At 48.2% G+C, this 19,804-nt stretch overlaps 7 protein-coding genes across 7 annotated transcripts; 5 read left to right on the plus strand and 2 right to left on the minus strand.

The window, feature by feature from the left end:
- Positions 1-886: 886 nt before the first annotated feature.
- On the plus strand, positions 887-1,365 carry JN550_006392 (uncharacterized protein; the record flags this gene model as incomplete). Its single annotated transcript, XM_049318126.1, has 2 exons — positions 887-976; positions 1,027-1,365. The coding sequence occupies 2 exons, from the start codon at positions 887-889 to the stop codon at positions 1,363-1,365; spliced, it is 429 nt and encodes a 142-aa protein (XP_049171611.1).
- A 1,793-nt stretch (positions 1,366-3,158) lies between these two features.
- On the minus strand, positions 3,159-3,980 carry JN550_006393 (uncharacterized protein; the record flags this gene model as incomplete). Its single annotated transcript, XM_049318127.1, has 2 exons — positions 3,159-3,511; positions 3,581-3,980. 2 exons carry the CDS (start codon positions 3,978-3,980, stop codon positions 3,159-3,161), a joined length of 753 nt encoding a protein of 250 aa, XP_049171612.1.
- Positions 3,981-5,464: 1,484 nt separating this feature from the next.
- JN550_006394 (uncharacterized protein) lies at positions 5,465-6,226 on the plus strand (the record flags this gene model as incomplete). The annotated part of the gene is made up of 1 exon (XM_049318128.1): positions 5,465-6,226. The coding sequence occupies one exon, from the start codon at positions 5,465-5,467 to the stop codon at positions 6,224-6,226; it is 762 nt and encodes a 253-aa protein (XP_049171613.1).
- Positions 6,227-6,795: 569 nt separating this feature from the next.
- Positions 6,796-7,608, plus strand: JN550_006395 (uncharacterized protein; the record flags this gene model as incomplete). Its single annotated transcript, XM_049318129.1, has 1 exon — positions 6,796-7,608. One exon carries the CDS (start codon positions 6,796-6,798, stop codon positions 7,606-7,608), a length of 813 nt encoding a protein of 270 aa, XP_049171614.1.
- A 626-nt stretch (positions 7,609-8,234) lies between these two features.
- JN550_006396 (uncharacterized protein) lies at positions 8,235-9,251 on the minus strand (the record flags this gene model as incomplete). The annotated part of the gene is made up of 2 exons (XM_049318130.1): positions 8,235-9,159; positions 9,220-9,251. 2 exons carry the CDS (start codon positions 9,249-9,251, stop codon positions 8,235-8,237), a joined length of 957 nt encoding a protein of 318 aa, XP_049171615.1.
- Positions 9,252-10,482: 1,231 nt separating this feature from the next.
- JN550_006397 (uncharacterized protein) lies at positions 10,483-12,199 on the plus strand (the record flags this gene model as incomplete). Its single annotated transcript, XM_049318131.1, has 3 exons — positions 10,483-10,661; positions 10,718-11,161; positions 11,227-12,199. 3 exons carry the CDS (start codon positions 10,483-10,485, stop codon positions 12,197-12,199), a joined length of 1,596 nt encoding a protein of 531 aa, XP_049171616.1.
- A 1,708-nt stretch (positions 12,200-13,907) lies between these two features.
- JN550_006398 (uncharacterized protein) lies at positions 13,908-15,451 on the plus strand (the record flags this gene model as incomplete). The annotated part of the gene is made up of 4 exons (XM_049318133.1): positions 13,908-13,997; positions 14,078-14,654; positions 14,774-14,995; positions 15,102-15,451. 4 exons carry the CDS (start codon positions 13,908-13,910, stop codon positions 15,449-15,451), a joined length of 1,239 nt encoding a protein of 412 aa, XP_049171617.1.
- Positions 15,452-19,804: the final 4,353 nt, after the last annotated feature.

Consider the following 19,804-nt stretch of genomic DNA (forward strand, 5'->3'; position numbering starts at 1 on the left):
CCTGCATGAGGGAGAGTTTAAACGTGTTCCAATAAATGACTAAACCTGTGGACACCATCCTGCAAGATTGCAGCCGAACTCATGCAGGTGATTGAGTGCATATCCTGCAGTTTCTCGACGGGGCATGAATCAGGTATTAGATGGAGCGCCTGTAGCGGTGGTCTCTTGTACGGCGGCGTAAACATATGCGGTCTGTTGGAGCGGGCTTTGGAATCCGAAGGCAAAACGAAAAAGAAGTGTTCACTCTTGGTGGCGTCACATATTATGGAATTCATGACAAAAGAAATTGTTGTTCTTCTCCCACATACGTAGATCTCGATGTTCGGTGGTACACCTCGTTTGGGATAGGCGACGCCTTAACTGTCATAAATTTCTAGTGTGAGTTAAGCCAAAATGGCGGGATTTATCACTACAGTCCAAAACAAGGCACGTGGGACAAGATTTGAGATTCTATGCCCAATCAGTCGGAGGCGCGATAGAATAGGAAAGGAAATCACAATGGCGTGATATACGCTATGAGTTATGTGGCTTCTCGATCTAGTCTCGAAGACATACTCAGCTCCAATAAATCGCGCAGAACTAGTTAACTAGACTATAAGTCGTGCCAAGCCTATTCCAAGTTCGGCGAAAGGACTCTGTGGCAACTCGCCGCTTCAAAAGCCACCTTCTCTCAGCTGGGGTGCTAGACTGTATTTTACTGCAGATCTTCAGTGTGATGATGGGGCTGATAGAAGGCACCTCATTCGAGACCAGTCACGCCTTGGACAGACATGAGCATAAATAAGGTTGGCATCTCTGCCATCCCAAGCTTACTTTTACTTACCAACATCATTCACCAACTTGGGTTTTCTCAAATACATTCACATCTGTACAAGCACAAGTAAAAATGCGTTTCTCTATCATCGCGATAGCGACCCTCCTCTCTGCGGCCAATGCCCAGATTGATGCGAACCCTAACCCCCGTGCTATTGAAGCTGTAAGTTCACTGAGTTTGGCACAATAGTATCAACTAATCACCGAGCACAGGCTCATAACTACCCTCGTCAGGTTGTGACTTCTTCAAGTGCCCGGCCCGCATCGACAACTGTTGTCACTGGTACCACTCTTCGCACATCGTCATCATCAGCGGCGGTGAACTCCTCCAGCAGAGCGCCAACCACTTCTAGCAGAGCTGCGACCACGAGGGCTGCAGGTTCAAGTAGTGCGCGTGCGAACGGCTCCAGTGCTGCTTCCTCCTCTGCCAGGGCTAGTAATACGACCTCGTCTGCTGTTGCAACTGCTACCAAGTCAGGTGCCGGCTCAAGCACGGTCAACAACCTGGTGCTTGGTCTGCCTCTCGTGCTTCTCGCAGCCGTCGCATTATAATTCTAGAATATGGAGGCATTATTCTTGTGATCATTCCTGGAAAATAATTCTTAATGAGTGTGTTTAAGGTTTAATCAACGAGTCAGGAGGCATGCATAGGTTCAGGTCAGATGAGGTGTATATCTTGATTTTACTTCATAACGTCACGTTTACAGCTGTCAACACAGAAGCAGTCCACGGGTAGTGATGATTTGAAACAATTAATGCATGCCAATACAACGCGTTCTGAACAATGAGCAATCTTACAAGCTGTAATTGGCAATAAGGTTTTAACGACTACCCTTCATTATGCGACGCTCCCTATTTATGTTCAAAGCGAAAAAGTGAGGACATTACCATGTCGCTGAAACTCTTTTCAGTATGCATGGAAATCTGAATATTCTGGCAGTGGCCGGTCATCACGGTCAGCACCATGTCTAGACTGCCGGCGCTCAAGAAAATTCACCCATGAAATCATGATTTCACCACAAAGTCGCAAGAAGGTTCTGGTGTCTTCTTTGTATTAGCGGCTTTTCCACATGCATCCGGTGTGAACCAACCTCACTCGTTCCGTAGCTTGTAGTGCCTCTGGAATCCACGGCTCATCTTCAGCGAATACAGTAAATGTAGAGATACCACTCTGGATCTGGAGCCCTTGTTCGATCTCTTCGAATCCGCGAGGGAGTGGCTTAGTCAGAAAGTCTTCAACTTCCTTTGCGACATAAATCAAGACCCAGTCGTAGCAGACGTAAAGTCGCTCTATAGGAAGAAAGGTATCCCGTGAGGGCCGGAAAATACGGATCTCACCATCTACACCTTTAGTCCTGAACAGCTCGAAAATCTCTGCTGCCTCTGGTGGGAAGATGCGATAATCATCGTGTCAAAGGGATTGTGAGGTCGGGTATAATCAGAAGTCCAAATGTATGGTTCCATTCATGAAGAGACTAAATCTTATCCCGTTTCAAGGAGAAGGGACAAGATGGGATTATATAGCGGACACCATTCGATGTCTCACCGGACCTTCTGTAAACCTAATGCACTACCGTGACACATCGGTCGCGTCGAGGCCATTTGCTTGAAGGAACTTGCCGAGTATGGTGACGCTGATTTCGAAGCCTTTCACAAAAGGGACAAGCGGCATCTTGCTGACGTGAAATACGGCGTCGCACTGCAACTAAATAATGACATTGGCCACTAAGAGTGTAACTTGTATTCGGGAGAGCTGGTATGGGCAAGAGTCCAGCCTCCATACCAACATATATCGAGGTTAGGGCGTTGTGGAGACCTGCAGCTTTAGGCGCCCGATGGTCTAGAAACCTGGTCCAGTCGAAGCGCCCAGGGAGAAGTTGGAGTTCTTATTGGTCATATACCCGCCGCATCCAAATTTATCTGCTGCAAACCTTCGTTGGAAATAACCAGACTGCGGTAGTGAGTCCCCAAATTCAACTTGCTCCCTGATTGCCTCCAACGATAGACTACGTTGCCAGCTCTTCGAAACAAACACCATGCATCGATCAATAGCCCAATGCTCTAATGCCAGCTACGATATAAGTGAGAAATGTGAGAAATTCTAGCATCGAACCATGTTCGATAGAATACAAATTCAGTTCAAAAAGACAGTCGTTTGTAAGATTCAAGACGACTGGATTAACAAGAACAAAGCTGCAAATAACGACAATAACCTTCAAGACGCGGGAGATCAGACTGGTAACATAATCAAATGCTAAATGGCGACACATGAAACACTGTCCGTTCCGCCTCCATTTTGAGCCCCAGCCAAAACACCAGGAGTAATATAGATGCAATGGTGTGGTTTAGGCCGCATAGACCTCAGATCCAAATGCTCCAATACCATCGACCTTGTAGTAGCCTCCCTCGTAGTCCTTGTGCTTCTTTCCGTAGCAGTTGTCTCGCTTGCCGAGGTAGACATATTCCTCCCCATCCTCACCTCTCTTGGATATGTGGTTTCCTAGAGGTGCCTTCATAGCCCTGGCACAGGTGGCATAGTCTACTGCATATGTACCACTCTTCTCTGTATTGTAGATGGCAAATGTGAGCTTTCCGTCTGGGCCATTGATCTTGTCATTCTTCTGGTTAGTGAGCTTGATGGGGTAGGTATCTGATGTCTCGTGTCCCTTTTCAATGTCTGTGCCGACATACGCGTTACCTGTCGAACGGGTCAGACAAAGATACTAGTTATGTGGCCTGTTATCAAGTTGAGGTAGTGTTTGCTTACAGAAAGTCGATACTGCCTCGCCGAAAGCACCGACTGGAATCCACTTGCCGTGGCCATTGCTGCCGCCTTCGCCAGTGACCAAGTGGCCGCAGTTCATGACCTTGTCGCGCGCTTGAAGCCCGCTCTCGTTGTCATCTCGTGCCATTAGGCCGCCGGCTTTCAGTGCTTCGTACTCGTCATCAGTGATGGGCACATTGTGCTTTGAGGCTGGGGTGCGACCGGCCAGCGCGGACGATTCGCGAGCTTTGAGGCCTGCACCCTTGAGTCGCGCCCATTCAGCATCGGTGATGGCAACATTCTTTCCGGGTTCTCTCGACTGCAGCTCGGAAGAGCCGGGCAAGGGGCCCGAAACGACAAGTCCCGAAAGGACCGCTGCAACAAAGAAAGTCTTAGAATACATGATAGATAGTTGGTCCGGCGTTAACAGAATGTGTAGGTCAAGGCTATGGTATTGATAAAGTGCTATGAAGAAGGGTGATATTGTACTTTGTAGGTTTGGTGTGCTGGTATGTTGGTGTGAGGGTGATCTGTTTGCTATAGATTTGAGAGATGGCAGTAGGGAATTTATACTCAATTTTTGCACCTCACCGACCGCCCATCTGCTCTACCTAGGTTACTCTAAGGCTTCTTAGTGACCAAAGCCATCATTTGAAAGCCGAAGCTTCCGATACGAGGGATCACAGCTGGCGCTTTGTCGTCATCACACCGCCCACTTCAGGCTGGCCATGGTGCAGGATCTGCAACCTTTCAGCGATAGGTGTTTGAATATTGGATTGCAGATGAATCGCTGAGATTCCAACAATAGTATACTTCAATCTATCGATATACCTCCCGTACTGGTTCATTTGTACGCGTAGGTGGCGCGGGCGGCGTATGCCCCTGTCGCAACTCCTTTTGGCGGCCGCTGGTGGCGGCGCAGGATCAATTCCGCCCTCAGCTTAACCCACAACAATGTAGGAATTTTTACGAAACGCCTCTTGAATTGTGTCACCTGCGCATTCTTTGGCTATGAATTTGCCCGGAACATGGGGGCCACCCCACGGTGACCACTCAAATCCTTTGGCGCCTATATCCACGTTGCAGGGTCCCATTTTTTTTTTTTATATTTCTAAGCAGGCGCCAGGGTCAGCTAAGGAGAAACTGCCCTGCCCCGTCTTGGCACTATTGGTTGCTGTGCCTGACTTTTCACACAAGCTGCGGGCAAGCTCTGAGTTGCGCCTGTGAAGTTGGTCAATGCAACCCTGAAGCCAGGATTGCTCGGAGGTCAAAAGGCGTGAGCCTCGCTGGAGCAGCCGCGCCGCGTGCGGTCTCAAATCTCTATGCTCAACAACCTCTGAAAGCGATGATGTCGAGGAAGGAACCAGGTTAAGCTTTAGTTGTGGCACAGCGGACCGGGGGAAGTCAATAAGAGTTCTCTCGGTATGTAGTGCAACAGGGGTAAGCCCTAACTTGCATGAAGTTCGGATGACTCGGCTGTTTCCTTCTGCAAGGCTCCAGCCTCCCAAAGGACCACCAACTCCTTACCTACGTATTAACTTAGTCCAGGGTTCTATTTTGTACCGTCTCGTTTTTGGGTCTCGCTTACCCAATGATCCTCGAGATGTGATCAGCCTCGAACGACTTGATCCTACGAGGCAGATCCTATATGGTGGACAGTCTGCAGACACACATTCTATAATTATCATTGGGGCAGTATAGAGCGTAAAAGTTTGCAAGACTGTGTTACTTCATCGTACCGACACTGTCTTCGATTGTGTTAGTGATGTTTATAAGAAGACGCATCGCCAGTGACTACCTAACATCAGCAACCAGCAACAAGAACATCTAGCATCCTGCAAACATTTCCCTAAGCAATTTATATTCACCAGTCTCATAACCGTCATCATGGTTTCCCTCAAGTCATTGTGCCTTTACGGCGCCGCGCTCATTACCGCGGTTCAGGCCATACCTACTCCGTCCTCGGATACTTCCCTTGCCGGCAGAGACGCCTCTTTAGGTTCGTCTGAAATTCAGCCCGCCGCTATTGCGCGCGAGATTTTGGATGGATCAGACTCCACCGATCTATCCAAAAGAGTCGGACGTGGCCGCATGACTCTGCAGTGGTCAGCCCAAGGTCGCATCTTTTTCATGCTCGGCGCTGGTTTCCCTCAAAGCATTATCGACAGCTTTGCACAACTGGGTGAAGGTGGTCCAGCCAAGGGTTTGATGTCCGAGTTTTGGGGCTGGGCTCTCGACCACCAGTCTCTCAACCGGAACGTCCGTGAGGCGTGGCGGATGACGAATTCTGCCACGAGAAGTGCCATCTATGGCAAAGCTGGAGGCGTCATTTCGAACGACTTCGGGTTCGGCCTTCAGACGGCCGGCGCCTATGCCAACCCTACGCTCGCTCAGATGCAGAACCTGATCCAGGCAATCCATGACTGGGCCAGCTCACAGGGCAGCGTCGTGCAGGTCATCCAGCGCCCCAACGACTTTTTCAGCCTCTCTGAGATCGGGGCATCGACGCGACGTGACTTGGAGGATCGTGCTCGCGGAAGCACTTGCCCTAAGAGCCAGAACTTACTGCAGTATGCTACCAAAGATGTTTCTAGCGATCTGAACATCAACAGAGATTTCCGAGCGGCTGGACAGTGTGGCAACATGTGATCTGGATGTCGATGAGCATTTACAACGAGCCCTGGTGCGGGCTGTAGACATATGTAGCTCGTCAGGTTTCAGGTGGTGGGAATGGGAAGACTGGGCATGTTTGTGAAGATTCACGTCGTTATTAGTCGAGATAGCGAACAATACAGGCGTGGGCACTTCATATGTAGAACCCGTCTTAGTTAGCCAGTGGCTTGAGGCCACCAAGGGATCACTGCTTGGTGCACGCTGCAAACAACTGATGGCAATTTTTCTTCTCTGAGTCCGAGAACTTTTGCATGATACCTTCTGGCACGTTGTCCGCCGTCATGCCCTCATTCGGTAGTGCATGCCGGAGGCCGCGGTCTATAGGGCTGAATTGATCGGCAAGGAATTGCAGGGGTGGTGCTGCAGCCCAGCACCCGTCACGACTCCTTAAGGCTTAAACTTATAAATAGCAGCAGCCTTGGCGCCAGATTTTCCCCACAATAGCAAACACGCTGCACACATATATACACCTCTGGGAGCCTTGGTCGTGCGTGAGACGCCCTGTCACGGATAGTACAACCTTTGAGTAAGACCAACAGCCCAAAATGCTCCGCCCCGCCACGTGTGCAGCGCCGAATCAAGCCAATCCACTCGAGAAGCTGCCAGATGAGATACTGCAAAAGATCCTCAACTTCGCCATGCTCCGTCCTAGCCCGTTCTATATCGACTGGGATCGCGACTCTGAGAAGACACAGCAAGGCACCATCGCCTTCTCCGGTTCTGCGGCATGTTCGATCGCGATGACGATTGATTACCCCCACAGCAGCACCACCACGACACGTCTAATCAGATGTCTGCCAGACAGTCAAGCCATCCATTGTGCCGACTGGCTCCGCATCAACACGACGAGCCGCCGCATCCGCAGATTAGGCAAGGAGGCGTATTTCGCGAACAAGATTGTCGCTATAAATACGAGGCGGACCTCATCAGACTCCAAGTTCTTCGGAAAAGAGGACAACCTACTGTTGCGGCAGCGTGTCCGTCACGTTATCTTCGCGAACCTCAACTTTCAGTCACCCGCCGAACTGATGAGTATGCCGAGACGCGTCGCAGTTTTTGAGCGACTCCAACATTTCACGCTCTTCTACGGCTTCCGTTTAGGGGACCAGCTAGAGTGTCTGACAGCGCCGATGTCGCACCGGGTCGGGCAAGAAGGAGCACAGTCCGGCGTGACTGAGGTTCCACCGACCTTGAAGGACCTCCTCAGACGAATTGGAGTGCCATCGGAGCTGAGTATGGATATCATGGTTGCATGTGGTACAACATGGGAGTTTTATAGAAGCAGTCTCGCCCAACACGCTTACCCAATGCTGAGATTCAAAGCCGAAGCATTAGAGCAAGCCACGGCATCCCCTTAATCACTAATAGAATGCCACCATGCAGACAAGATCAAGGAGCCAAATGCTACGTTGATTTAAAGCTTAACCCCCATATTTTCTTCGGGTCAAACTTGCCAAGATACGCGGAATCCCCATCTGAAAGCAGTAGACTAGAGATTCCATCACCGATGTCCGACCGAGAGATATTCATCAACCGTTTGAGTGGGAAAGGCAAGATCGGATCAAACATAGTAATCAGGAATGATGAAATCGGACAATTCTCACTAGCAGGTGAGCGTTGATCCAAGCTAATCCAAGCTAGTTGGGCCTTTGCTTCACTCTCTGCCTTAGTAGTATTACAGACAGAACAATCCGGCATGAGCAAAGATAACGTCGACGAATCAAAGGAAAAAGAACCGTTAGAGGCTCAAAGACCCCAAAACAATGCTTTCATGCCGTTTCCACACCTGCTTCAATTGGGCTAACGGATCAATGGCGACAAGCAAGCACTGCAACAATAGTTTGAAACTAAATACTATATATCAACGGGTTCACGTAACTTTTGAGAGACGTATAAAAGACTGTCTATTGAAATAATCGCGTGTGTGAATAGAACCAAACAGAAGCTTGACAGCTATGGCTTTATCAGGAACAATCTTATATACCTACTCACTTCTTCCAGTCCTCTTCTGAAACCGCCAGACAAAGTTACCACCCATGTATTGCAATTCTTCTCTTGGTTTAATCCTGACGAGGAAGTCCCTGCCTGGTGTCATGACGCTTGTTGAAATATGGTCTCTCGTCTCTGGAATGCTCCAATCACCGTCTAAGGGTGAAATATCGTACTTCATAACCATAATTATCAATATTCCCATGATCTCATTCATTGCAAAATGTCTGCCTGGGCACAAGGCGTGCCCGCCACCGAAAGCCCGATATGCGGACCTGGAGATTCTGTCGCCTTGTAGGTGAAGGAAGCGTGCTGGATCGAAAGTCGATGCATTTGGGCCCCATGCGTCTGTGCTTGCGTGCACAGGTGCGGAGGGCATGGCAAGGAATGAGCCCTTCTTGAGAAGGTAAGATGTCCCTTTGTCATCTTCAATCACTTTGTCCTGGAGCAGCAACCGGGCAGACATGCTATTGCTATGGACGCGAAGTACTTCCTTGACGAACGAATCTATGAGTGGAACGGTCTGGATGATATGTGGTACGTCAATAGAAATAGCAGTAAGAGGCTCTCGAGACTTGTACTGTCTAGAAATTGCGGCCGCAATAACATGGCGTAATTCTTTCAACAGAGCCTGATTCGAGAAGGCATGGAACAGCGTCCACCATATGGCCGGAACAGTGTTGACCAACAGGGCAGTACAAACGCCTAGGTCGAAATGCGCAATGTCTTCATCCGAAACTCCATGTTTCTTGTTGACGTTGAAGCGCGCTTTAATGAGATGAGATGCCGTCTTGACACTGTCCGTAGCGTAGTAATTTCGGAAAGCTTGAAAGAACCGCTCTCTGCCGCGGCTCCCCGCAGGTGCTATAAGGCCAGGCAGCACCTGAAGGCCTAGAAGGGCAAAATCTTTGTCCACATCCCTAAACCCGTCTTTAGTATGCTCTGTAGGACTTAATGAAAGATACAGTAATCATCCTTACCAGAAGCTTTCAATTATGGTTGGATCTTGCATAGGATTTCTATCAGATCCATATACAGCGTTAGTATTAACTATGCTGACAAGCGATCGGATCCACTGGAACATCGGCAACACTGCTTGGTTGTCGTTCTTAATGTCTTTCTCTAAGGATCTTGAGAAATTATTCAACACCGTGTGCATTAGTTCGTCTAGGCAAGTGCCTGGCATAAGTGTTTGGTGCATGATTCGCATGGTCTCGGGGCGAAGGGTAGTTGGCCCCTTGTTCTCAAGCAAGTCCTCGGACAGCAGGCGCACGCTATCCTGGCTTGCCGCAAGTATTCTTTTAGCAAATGTAACAACGTAAGGGGCAAATGAAACAGTTTTAGCGCTTCTGTCGCACGCCATAACTAGGCCAGGCGATGTGACTATGTACATCTTGCCCCCCGGGAAACCTAAGGTGAAGATTGGTTTACCGCATCGTTTTCTAGTAGTAACGAGTCAGTCTTGAAGATTGGAAATAGAAACTTTGATGACTAACGCAATATCTGAGTGGTACCTGGTACCATTACGTAGAAGACCAGTAACGTGTCCAATAACTGGTGTTCTGGGCTTGATAAGTGGCGGCTCTTTGGGATCATGAGAAGGGATTAGAAGGTGCCGCAGGATGTAGACCGTTAGCACCAAAACTGCAGTTAAAGATAGTAGAAGCGAACACATTTCTCCGCAGAAATACTGGAAATACGGTTTGATAATTTGACAGATTGAACTGAAGATTGATTCCAAGTATTGTACTTGGCAGCATTGGCTACGAAACAGATTTGGGCAGTATGAGTATGACGTTGATAAAGACCCCAACACTTAGGTAATTGAATCTTGAAGATAGAGGTACATATGTATGGGATCAAATAAAATGTGGGCAGGTAAAGATCAAACCCCCTTGCAGCAACTCACTCTACTTCGGCGCTTTTAGCAACCTCCACAGGTAGTGACTACAAGGGTATACAAGTTGCCCCACTTTGGCCAGAAGCCACATGTATATGTACTTGATTGTATGTACCGCAAGATCCAGGGGTAGCGGGGTAAGGCAAGCAGATGTTTTGGGGGCCGGCGGTTACGAGTCAAGCGAGCGCAGGCAAACAAGTAAACAAAAAGCTGTATGATCATCAGCCGGGAACCCAAGCTTGGGAGAGAAAACTCCTCTCGAAACTCCAACTCATAGTTTAGGACTTCGATCCACTTCACTCTCCACTTTTCTGCCGTTTTACAACTCATCTCACAAACTACGATGTCGCCTACCGTAGCCTTGGTCGTGGGCGCTATCGCTACTACTTACCTTTTTCTTCGCCTTCTCCTGCGCTTGACTCAAGATGCAAGCGAGCCACCAGCCATTGAGACGGGGATTCCGTTTCTGAGCCCTCTAATTGGTATGATTAGAGAAAAGTCGCGGTTTCATGTGCGATTGAGGTTCGTTTGTCAAAGCCAATCTGGGTACTTATCCCTGACACTCACCGCTTTGACAGGAACAAATATGGTCTACCCATATATACTCTCCGATTGCCTTTCCAACGGATGTATATTGTCAATTCGACTGAACTCATCCCCTTGCTGCAGAAGCAATGGCGCACGGTTAGCTTTGCCGCCATTGCGGCTGAAGCTGGCTCCGTCGTTGGCATGAGCAAGGAAGCTGTCAGGGTAATGCACCAAGATCTGACAAGTGAACATGGCTTCAGTGTTAGCTGGCCACGGTTTATCATACCTGCCATGGGTCCCGGAAAGGACCTTGATGCGATTAACAGGAGGTCTATCGAGGTTCTTGCCTCCGAAATGGAAACACTCAGTGCACAGGGAACTTTGAAACTTGGCCTATCGCAATGGTCGCGCAAAACTATGGTCACAGCTACTACTGAAGCTGTCTGGGGACCACATAATCCATATCGAGACCCTGCCGTTGCCGAAGCTTGGAAGTGAGTCTGTTCATATGGTTCCTCTATAAATTTTCGGCCTGAGAATCATTTCTGATCAATGATAGGATTTTTGAAGCTGGCTTCTTGACGTTTTCTATGTTTCCTTTGGCATCAGTCTTTTTCCCTAAACTTCTACGTGCTCGCGAGATTGTTGCCGATGCCATGATGGATTACATACGCAAGAGTGGGCATAACTCTTCTTCGGGGCTCGTGCGTCTGCGTTACGAGCACCACCGTGAGAGATTTGGCTTGAATGACGAAGATATCGCTCGCGGCGAGCTCGGAAACACATTCGCCGTGCTAGGCAACACTACGCCGTGTGCCATGTGGGTTCTGTACCACATCTACTCCGACGGCCAAGTTTTGGAAGATGTACGCCGCGAGGTCTCAGCCCTTGTGTATGAAGACCATAACAAAGATGAAGGTATCCTTCACTGCGTTGACTTGGCCGGCATCCGCACTTCCTGTCCAATTCTACTGAGCACTTTCCAGGAGACAATGCGTTTCCGCGCTGTCAACCCTGGTCCGCGTGTACTCCTCGAAGACGTAGACTTGGATGGCCGTTATCATCTTAAAAAAGGCAGTATGCTCATGATTCCAGCTACTGTACAACATACTGATGTTACGGCGTGGGGTGATAATGCCGGTGAATTCGACCACATGCGTTTTGCCCGCAAACCAGGAACAGGACAGAAGAGGCCAAACCGCGTTGCATTCCGCGCCTTCGGTGGCGGACATATCCTCTGTCCCGGTCGCCATTTTGCGAGTACCGAAATAATGGCATTTGCGGCACTGGTGGTACTTCAATTTGACATGGTGCCTGTCCAAGGAAAATGGGTTGAACCCACCTGTGAGAATTCGCCTGCACAGGCGGGATTTCCCATTCCGGACGAAGACATCAAGATCGAGCTTCGGCCCAGGGATCGCTCCAAGAAATGGAACATCATATTCTCAGGATCAGATAAGGCTATGGATATCGTATCAGAGGATAGTCCCACAAGTCACCCGATAGACCGCTTGGAACCCTCAAGCACTTGACAATCTTAGCTGAGTCTCTGTATACGGAGGAACTACTTTGCTTGTTTTCTACAGTATCCTTACGCATTAGTTTATAGAAATTGAATCTCTTCTTATTCTATTCTGTATGTATCTACGTTTCAAGTTACCTACTTCTAGCCTTCATCTGTCTGCGTATTAGAAAGTACACATAATGTCTCCAGACTATCATGAATAGATATTACTTTACTCCTGTTGAGCAAGCGTACTACGTGTCAGATCCAGGCCAGCATTTAGCAAAGTCAGTACCTACTGCCTGAGGACATTAGTTGTGGTATGGACTCAAAATAAATCATTGCATGCTTATATTGGGATAGAGCCCTTTGAGCATAACAAGATGTTGATGTAAATCAAGTCAATTTGATGTTGCTACACGCTGGCCCCACCCCCCTCTTTCTCCTTGTCAACGTATTTGTATGCAGCATTTAGCCTTAAATAATTGTTCAAGAGACGTTCGCTTGTTGGGCAAGCTGAGCAAGTCGCCGAGACCCAGAAATGCCCGGGCATTCAGACCTTGTTGGACTCAGAAGAGAAGGGCCAAAATCTGCAACACCACGCTGGGGGTGGGGCCGGGAGCTTTGGCCCTGCCGGATGACTCGCGAAAGATGGCGGGTAGCGCAGCTCGCCGTAGCCAACGGGAATTGACGGTGTGGGCCACAGGTTGTCTGCGCCCCACGTTTCAATACATCAAGGTAACTCTTTCTGTTGATTTTCAAGCAGGGACATACATGCGCTTTTAGCAAGGAATAACATGCGGCGCAATTCCTTCAATGCTGTCTAACGTAGTATTCATGTATGCCCGTAGTAGTGGACAAGTTGGGGCACAAGAATTCGGGTGATGTTGGTTGCGCATACATTACCGTCCTGCAAGCGGGACGGGCCTGAGAGGCAAGTCATAGATAACTGCATATATCAGATACTATTAATAGTTACCTCTAAGTTCCTTATGCACGATTACTTGCCGTGCAGCCAACATAGCACGAACGGTTTATTCTCTACCAATGGCAAATGAGCTTAGTCCTACTACTACCCAAGCTGTGACTGCCAACTTTCCTGCCGTGTTGCTCGCTCATGCATGCGCGGAACATGTGATCAATATCTTGGTAGTGTTATGACCCATCAATCCTAGCTGAAATGAAGCTCATGCTTCCCGAAATATCTTATGTGGGATATAGTAACTAACCAGGTTCGCTTCCGAGGGAAAGTCTCGCCAAGGCTCAAGGGTTCAGGTTCATAAATACGGGGAAAATAAGCCCGAATATGTACCTAAAAGACAATTCACGTATATGTACACAAGTAGATTAGCACACTACATCTGCAAAGTACTTTTGCACGTTATTGGATGCTAGTTGTTGGCCTTCATGCGCGAGGTCTTGTGCCAACTTCTTGTTGCACAGATAATACGTAGGATTTTCATATATGTACGGTATGTATGTTTCAGGTAGGGATTTTCTACCGCATGTGGAAGTTATCACACTAATCTGCATGAGCTTCCACTCCCATGGCCGAGCAGCTGAGCCACAGGAAGGCAGAAGAACTCAGACGTCAAATAAGATGGCAAGCGTTGGACAAGGCAATGCTACTCTCAACGCCCTTTGGACCTTTGACTACTACTAACTGTTCATCTACGGCTTCACTCCAAACACTTCATTGAAACTCACAAATATTTGATATCATATACGCACTGATAATGGACTCCAAAAATTCTACCAGCTCCACTAGTTCTGGTTTTATTATTTTACCAACCAGTAACGACATCATATCGGCGGCAGCCTTCTATGTAAGTTAATTCTACTAACATTGGGCACCTGCATTACTGCGAATTTTTGGGCATTGTTTTCTCCAATCAACGCAAGCTAGATACTGACTTCTGTTCTGCGTGGCAAGGTCCTAAATTGGCTTTTCTTCGCCCTGTGCAGCATTGCCTTTACCGTTCGGGCTTACATCCGCTTTGTCTGCTTTCACCGATTATTCCTTGAAGATTACCTCATGCTCTTCGCCTTGATCATTCATAGTGGGGAAGCCGTCCTCATCCAGCTATTTGTACAAAATGCCTACGACTTAGAAGCTGTTGAGAAGGGTGACTTGTCCAAGCTTCTCGAACCAAATTTCTATCCCAACTCCAAGAAAGCTTTCGTTGCAATAGGGACATGTGTCAATCTCACCATTGTGGGTGTCCTAATCGTCAAGCTCAACTTCTTGATTTTCTTCCGCCGCCTCGGCGCAAATATCCATGGTTTCAATATCGCCTGGTGGGCTGTCCTAGTCTTTACGGTAGCTAGCGCAATTGCGCAGATTGGAATGCAGGAATTCGGCTGCTTTTTCGGTGATCTCACCTACATTTTTAGTGAGCACTGTACCGATTCGACTGCCTTGAAACGCATATTCTTCAACGCTATATTTTCAGCCTCAGTGGATGCTCTGTCCGACTTTTTCAGTGAGTTCGTTCATTTGAAACCATCATCTCCCAAACTCGCGAGCTCTCCTCGTGATTCGGGGAGATTGGTGATGGGAGGCCGTGCAAGAATACAGTGCGTAGCTGACAGTAATGTTTAGTCATTGGTTTACCAGTTCCCATTCTCTGGAAAAGTCGTATCAGCACGCAGAAGAAATTGATCCTGACCTTGATTTTCGGTCTCGTATTTCTCACTATTGCTATCACAATCGTTCGTGGTAGTGTTTTCCATCAGGTCTATAACAGTGGCACTTCCACTGGAAAAGGGCAGATGCAGAGTGCGACATTCACTTGGTTCTGGTTCTACTGCGAGTTCAGTGTTGGTAAGCCATATGTTCATTCTCGCTAGAAAACTCTATTTTTGGCTCTTATGCGCCAGAAATTTGGCTAAAACCCACAAAATTTTCTAACAAAATTTTCATATTCCAGCCTTTATCATAGCTTGTATTGTCTCCTTCCGCACACTGTTTGTTCAAAGAAGAAAGGAGGCCGATAAACACGAACAGGAGCAACAACGGCGCGAGGCAATCTATAAAAGCGCCATTCGCAGAGGTTTGTGGGCCAGGGCCCGCCATCTCCACGACAGCGTGCTAGACACGTGCAAAACTTTGGAAGGCTGGTCCAGCAGTGATGGTGCGATCTCCATGCGCGAACTACCAGTGGTGCCAACGGGCCTTATGACGGTGAATTTCGACGAAGATAGTAATTGGAGAAGGACTGTGATTACAAATGGCACTAATTACACAAAGATTACTGAGGGGCGATCTTTATCAGAATAGAACCTCTTAGAGGCTCTATCGGCAACTCATGTATGTGACATGGCTCGTTTACGCCGTGTTCACATGTAGATAGGTATCTAAGATTTCTGTCGTCGTTAGGATGTATAGAGTGTCACGTGAATGTGGTACGGATGTTGGCTATGATCTGGTAGGCAAGTCCAACTGTTCTGGGATCAGTATTTCGGTACAAGCACGGCCAAGTACCGTACATCAAAACCACCCTGACTTTGATGCATATACTTACCGCTCAAGATGCTATAATTGGACCACGAGTGATTGACGTGCTCTATTGACTCATCAGGAGGTGTTACCGGCTAAATCCTTCATACAACACCATAGTTGTGCAAGAGAACTTATCCTTACGCTGTACCATGCTTTGGGAACCGCCCCCACCTCGGGGCCACCCACCCTTTTACAGGGGCCTTATCCCCTAAATCGGGCCTTATGCACGGATCGAGAGCCCCCAAAATTCTACCAACCGACGTACATCGGGGGCTAAACATTAAGCATGTATCCTAGGAAACGAACCAATCAGAATTGATCTTTAGCCTCGACGCGACTGCTACACACCATCGTACTTGGGACACGGTTGCCACCGAACGACATATGTAACATTATGTTAGAATGAGCCCATAAAGTTGCAATGTGTTGGTTGCTTCCATGTATCAGATGTATTGATCGATCGTAAATCTACCTAAATAGGTATGAATCAGCGTCGCCGTGTCAGATAAGTCTCTGGCATTAAATGTCATGGTCGATGAGCTTGGCCACCTCCTGATCAATTCAGGCACCCTACAATGCGTCTCCAGTCACTGTGCTGTTGGTTGAAATTCGTACTGTACAAATTACGTGGCTGCAGACGTGATCCGGCATTCTGTTGGCTATGCAATGCGTGTAGCCATGTCTGAGCCACACCTTTACATTTGACTCGTCGTCTGTCATCATTCAGCCTCGTTCCCAATGCTTTGGCAGTCTTATCCTGAAGCTTTTATGCCTATCTACTGTGACTCCAGTGCTACTCGCGTTGCAGGAATTCTAGAACCTCATAGGGTAAGTCAGTGCCGTTGCACCAGCTCATCCATATACTTAAATCTGGCCGACTCTTTCCTAGCCATAATAGCATTGCGGTTACCGAGGCGTCAACATTTGTATACGGAGGCCTCCGAGTCTGCAACCAAAATCTGCGTCATTATGGTCTCAATACTGCTGGGCCTTTGGGTCTTCATCACGCTGGGATTTGCATGGGCTGGATATTCCGGTTACTGTTTGTACATCAACTACCTCCAAGCGCGCGAGATGGGCATACCCATCCGCATTATCCCCATTGACCACCTAAACAAATTATGGCTTCTCGTGGACAAGCAGATTGTCTTCCTCGTCAGGATGCTTCCCGGGGTGCTGGGGGAAAACAATTTCACTCGCTTCAACTATCGTGGCTGGCATGAGCACGACAGAACTTGTGCGCATGATGAGATGGGCGACGCTTTCGTCCTGGTAACGCCTTCCCATAATTGGCTGTATCTTGCGGACCCCGATGCTTTGATGAATATGTACCGTCGAGGAAAGGATTTCCCTCGGTGGGTAGAGATAACAAGTATGTTCTGATTATTCCCACTGCAATTGCGAGCTTCGATCATTGGTGTCGGCAATATGAGTGCAAAATTAACGATAAGACTAGGAATGCTGGACGTCTTTGGTGGACCAAATATAGCTACAGTATGTTCATTCTTCTACTTTATCTGAATTCTCTGTGTCCTCGTTTTCATTTACGGTTTTTTTTTTTTTTCATAAGCGCCAAACCCGATTTGTTTGCTCCAGGTGAACATTGTGTTTGATTTTTTTTATATCCACAGGCTTCCGGTGACAAGTGGAGAGCGCATCGAAAAATTGTCCAGTCGAGCCTCAATGAGCGCTGTAATGCCATTGTGTGGTCCGAGGCTGCATCACTCGGCGACCAGATGGCTAGACACTGGGCTTCCGAGCGAGTGTTTACGAGCTTGAGCGAAGATGCGCGGACCGTATCTCTTCACATTCTATGTAAGGCCTGCTTCGGTCAGTCGTACTCGTTCCAGGGACATAATGACAGCGACCCAACCAGTCCATCGGCAAGCTTTCGATTCTCGTTGCTCAGTATTATGGAGAACGCGTTACTAATTCTAGCGTTGCGTCCGCGCTTCTTTACGAAGCCGTGGCTACCCCTACCTGATGCATGGAAAAGGATTGGAAACGCCTGTATAACATTTCAAGGACACATGGAAAGTATTTACAATCAAAAGCGTCACGGGCTAAGTGAGAACAAACTGACAGGAGACTCAACTCTCATGGCTTCACTGGTTCGCGCATCTCAGAACAAGGAGACGGAGAAATGCTTGGCTGAACGTGAAGTCTATGGCACCATGTTTGTAGTCAGCTTCGCTGGCCATGATACCACCGCACATCTTCTCACGTTTGCCATGTAAGTTCCCACGTCCTTTCGATTTCTTTTGTTTCTGCTCGCTATTATAGTACATGTCATAATCCCCGGCCTGTCTACAGTTTCTACCTTGCTGCGAACCCGTCTGTTCAAGACTGGCTTTCGCATGAGCTGCGCCGCGTCCTTGGTCATAGACCCCCTCAAGAATGGAACTACGATTATGACTTTCCCCGTCTCAAGCGCTGTATGGCAGTTCTCTACGAAACACTGCGCGTCAAGACTCTGGTGCCCGAAGTCAAGTGGACTAGTGATCGTACACAATCATTAGATATCAGAGGCCATACATTGACTATCCCTCCGAAGACTTTAGTCATCCCAAGCTACATTCATGTACACAACAATCCTCGGATTTGGGGTGCGGATGCGCGAGAGTGGAGACCGTCCCGCTGGATTGAGGAGTTCACTACCAAGAAATGTAGACCTTCGGCGACATGCGATCTCTCTCAAAATCGGGATGGCCTTCATCTCAAACTCGACTTACATGCGGACTATAGCGAGGAAGTCTTACTCCCACCGCCTTCCCGCGGTAGTTATCTTGGCTGGTCCGAAGGAGCAAGAGATTGCCCGGGAAAGAAATTCTCACAGGTGGAGTGGGTCGCAATAATGGCCGCTCTGTTTCGCGACTGGAAGGTGGAACCACGCCGGAGGGACGACGAGACCTTCGCGGAAACGAGGATGCGAGTTCTGGACTTTATTGATAATAACACAAGTTATGGAGGGTTACTGTTGCAATTGATGCACCCGGAGAATCTTCCACTCATGTGGAGTAGCAAGTGCTAGAGTTGATAGCCGTTTGATATAATAGCAACAGAGTGACATCAGGGTGCTTTTCGTGTGACTTCAAAAGGTGTGGCACAACTAAAGACCTTGCATACGACTTTTCGGTGTTCAAAAGGCTCTTCTTCAAGCAAGCCAGAGTTAACTTAAGGCGTGCGCACGTCCCGTTGTTACACGAGATTCAGTTGGCCAGAGCTTGGAATTGTGAATACCAAATGAGAAGTGAGTTCAACTGGTACACAGAAGTGCCCACAAGGCCCCGGGTTGAACGCGGAGCCTGCGAAACCTACAGCCTCAGCCTTACAAATGGGGTGGGATAATCCGTATCTTGTTCTTTCTGTATCACTACACCTGATATTGTATCATGCATATCCAGGATTCAAGGTTGGAACGTTGAACTTGCTGCGCCACAATCTGTGCAGATAACGTGCAGTTTGCAAATGGAACCCTCCTCTTCCGGGCGATCGTAAACTCTCCACAAAGTTTTTGGTATGCACGTTGAGAAACTTGCATGTAACATGCAGACGTGCAATATGGATGGATACGTGTTATCATCCAATCGCTTGTCTATATGTTGTGTTGCATGAATACGAGTTTCGAGATGGTTCTGACAACCTTACAATGAATCACCACACACAAGCTGCGCCGCTTTTCCTTTCCTTGAGTTGCCTGGAAAGGCATGCTGAGGCACTTGAGATCACATCAGACTGCATCCCAGCTCGCGTCCCATTCATTTTTGTACCTGTACCAAGTAGTATTGTCAAGGCACTTGCAGTGAGACCAGCCTTAATCAACCGTTGTACTTTGTAGGCACGTGAGGAGCCTTGGGATAGTCGACAGAATGATGTTGAAATGCCAGTTTTTGATCCCATTACTTTGCTCACATGCGATCTGCCTCCCTTGGTTTTATTTTTGATATTTGCCAAAACGCGAGTGTCCCGGTCGAGCACTCGAAATCTTGCGCAGCCTGTTCAACCTCCAGCACCAGTTAGCTGAATCCGAGAGATGACACAATTTCCCGACATGATGGGTTTTCCTATACCGTGGATCACCATTTTGCTCCCACTATCAATAGTAATATTCTTGGGTTTTAGACCAAAGAA

The sequence above is a fragment of the Neoarthrinium moseri genome (genome assembly GCF_022829205.1).
Source record: "Neoarthrinium moseri strain CBS 164.80 chromosome Unknown scaffold22_Wmoseri_CBS_16480, whole genome shotgun sequence".
Taxonomy (NCBI): Eukaryota; Fungi; Ascomycota; class Sordariomycetes; order Amphisphaeriales; family Apiosporaceae; genus Neoarthrinium; species Neoarthrinium moseri.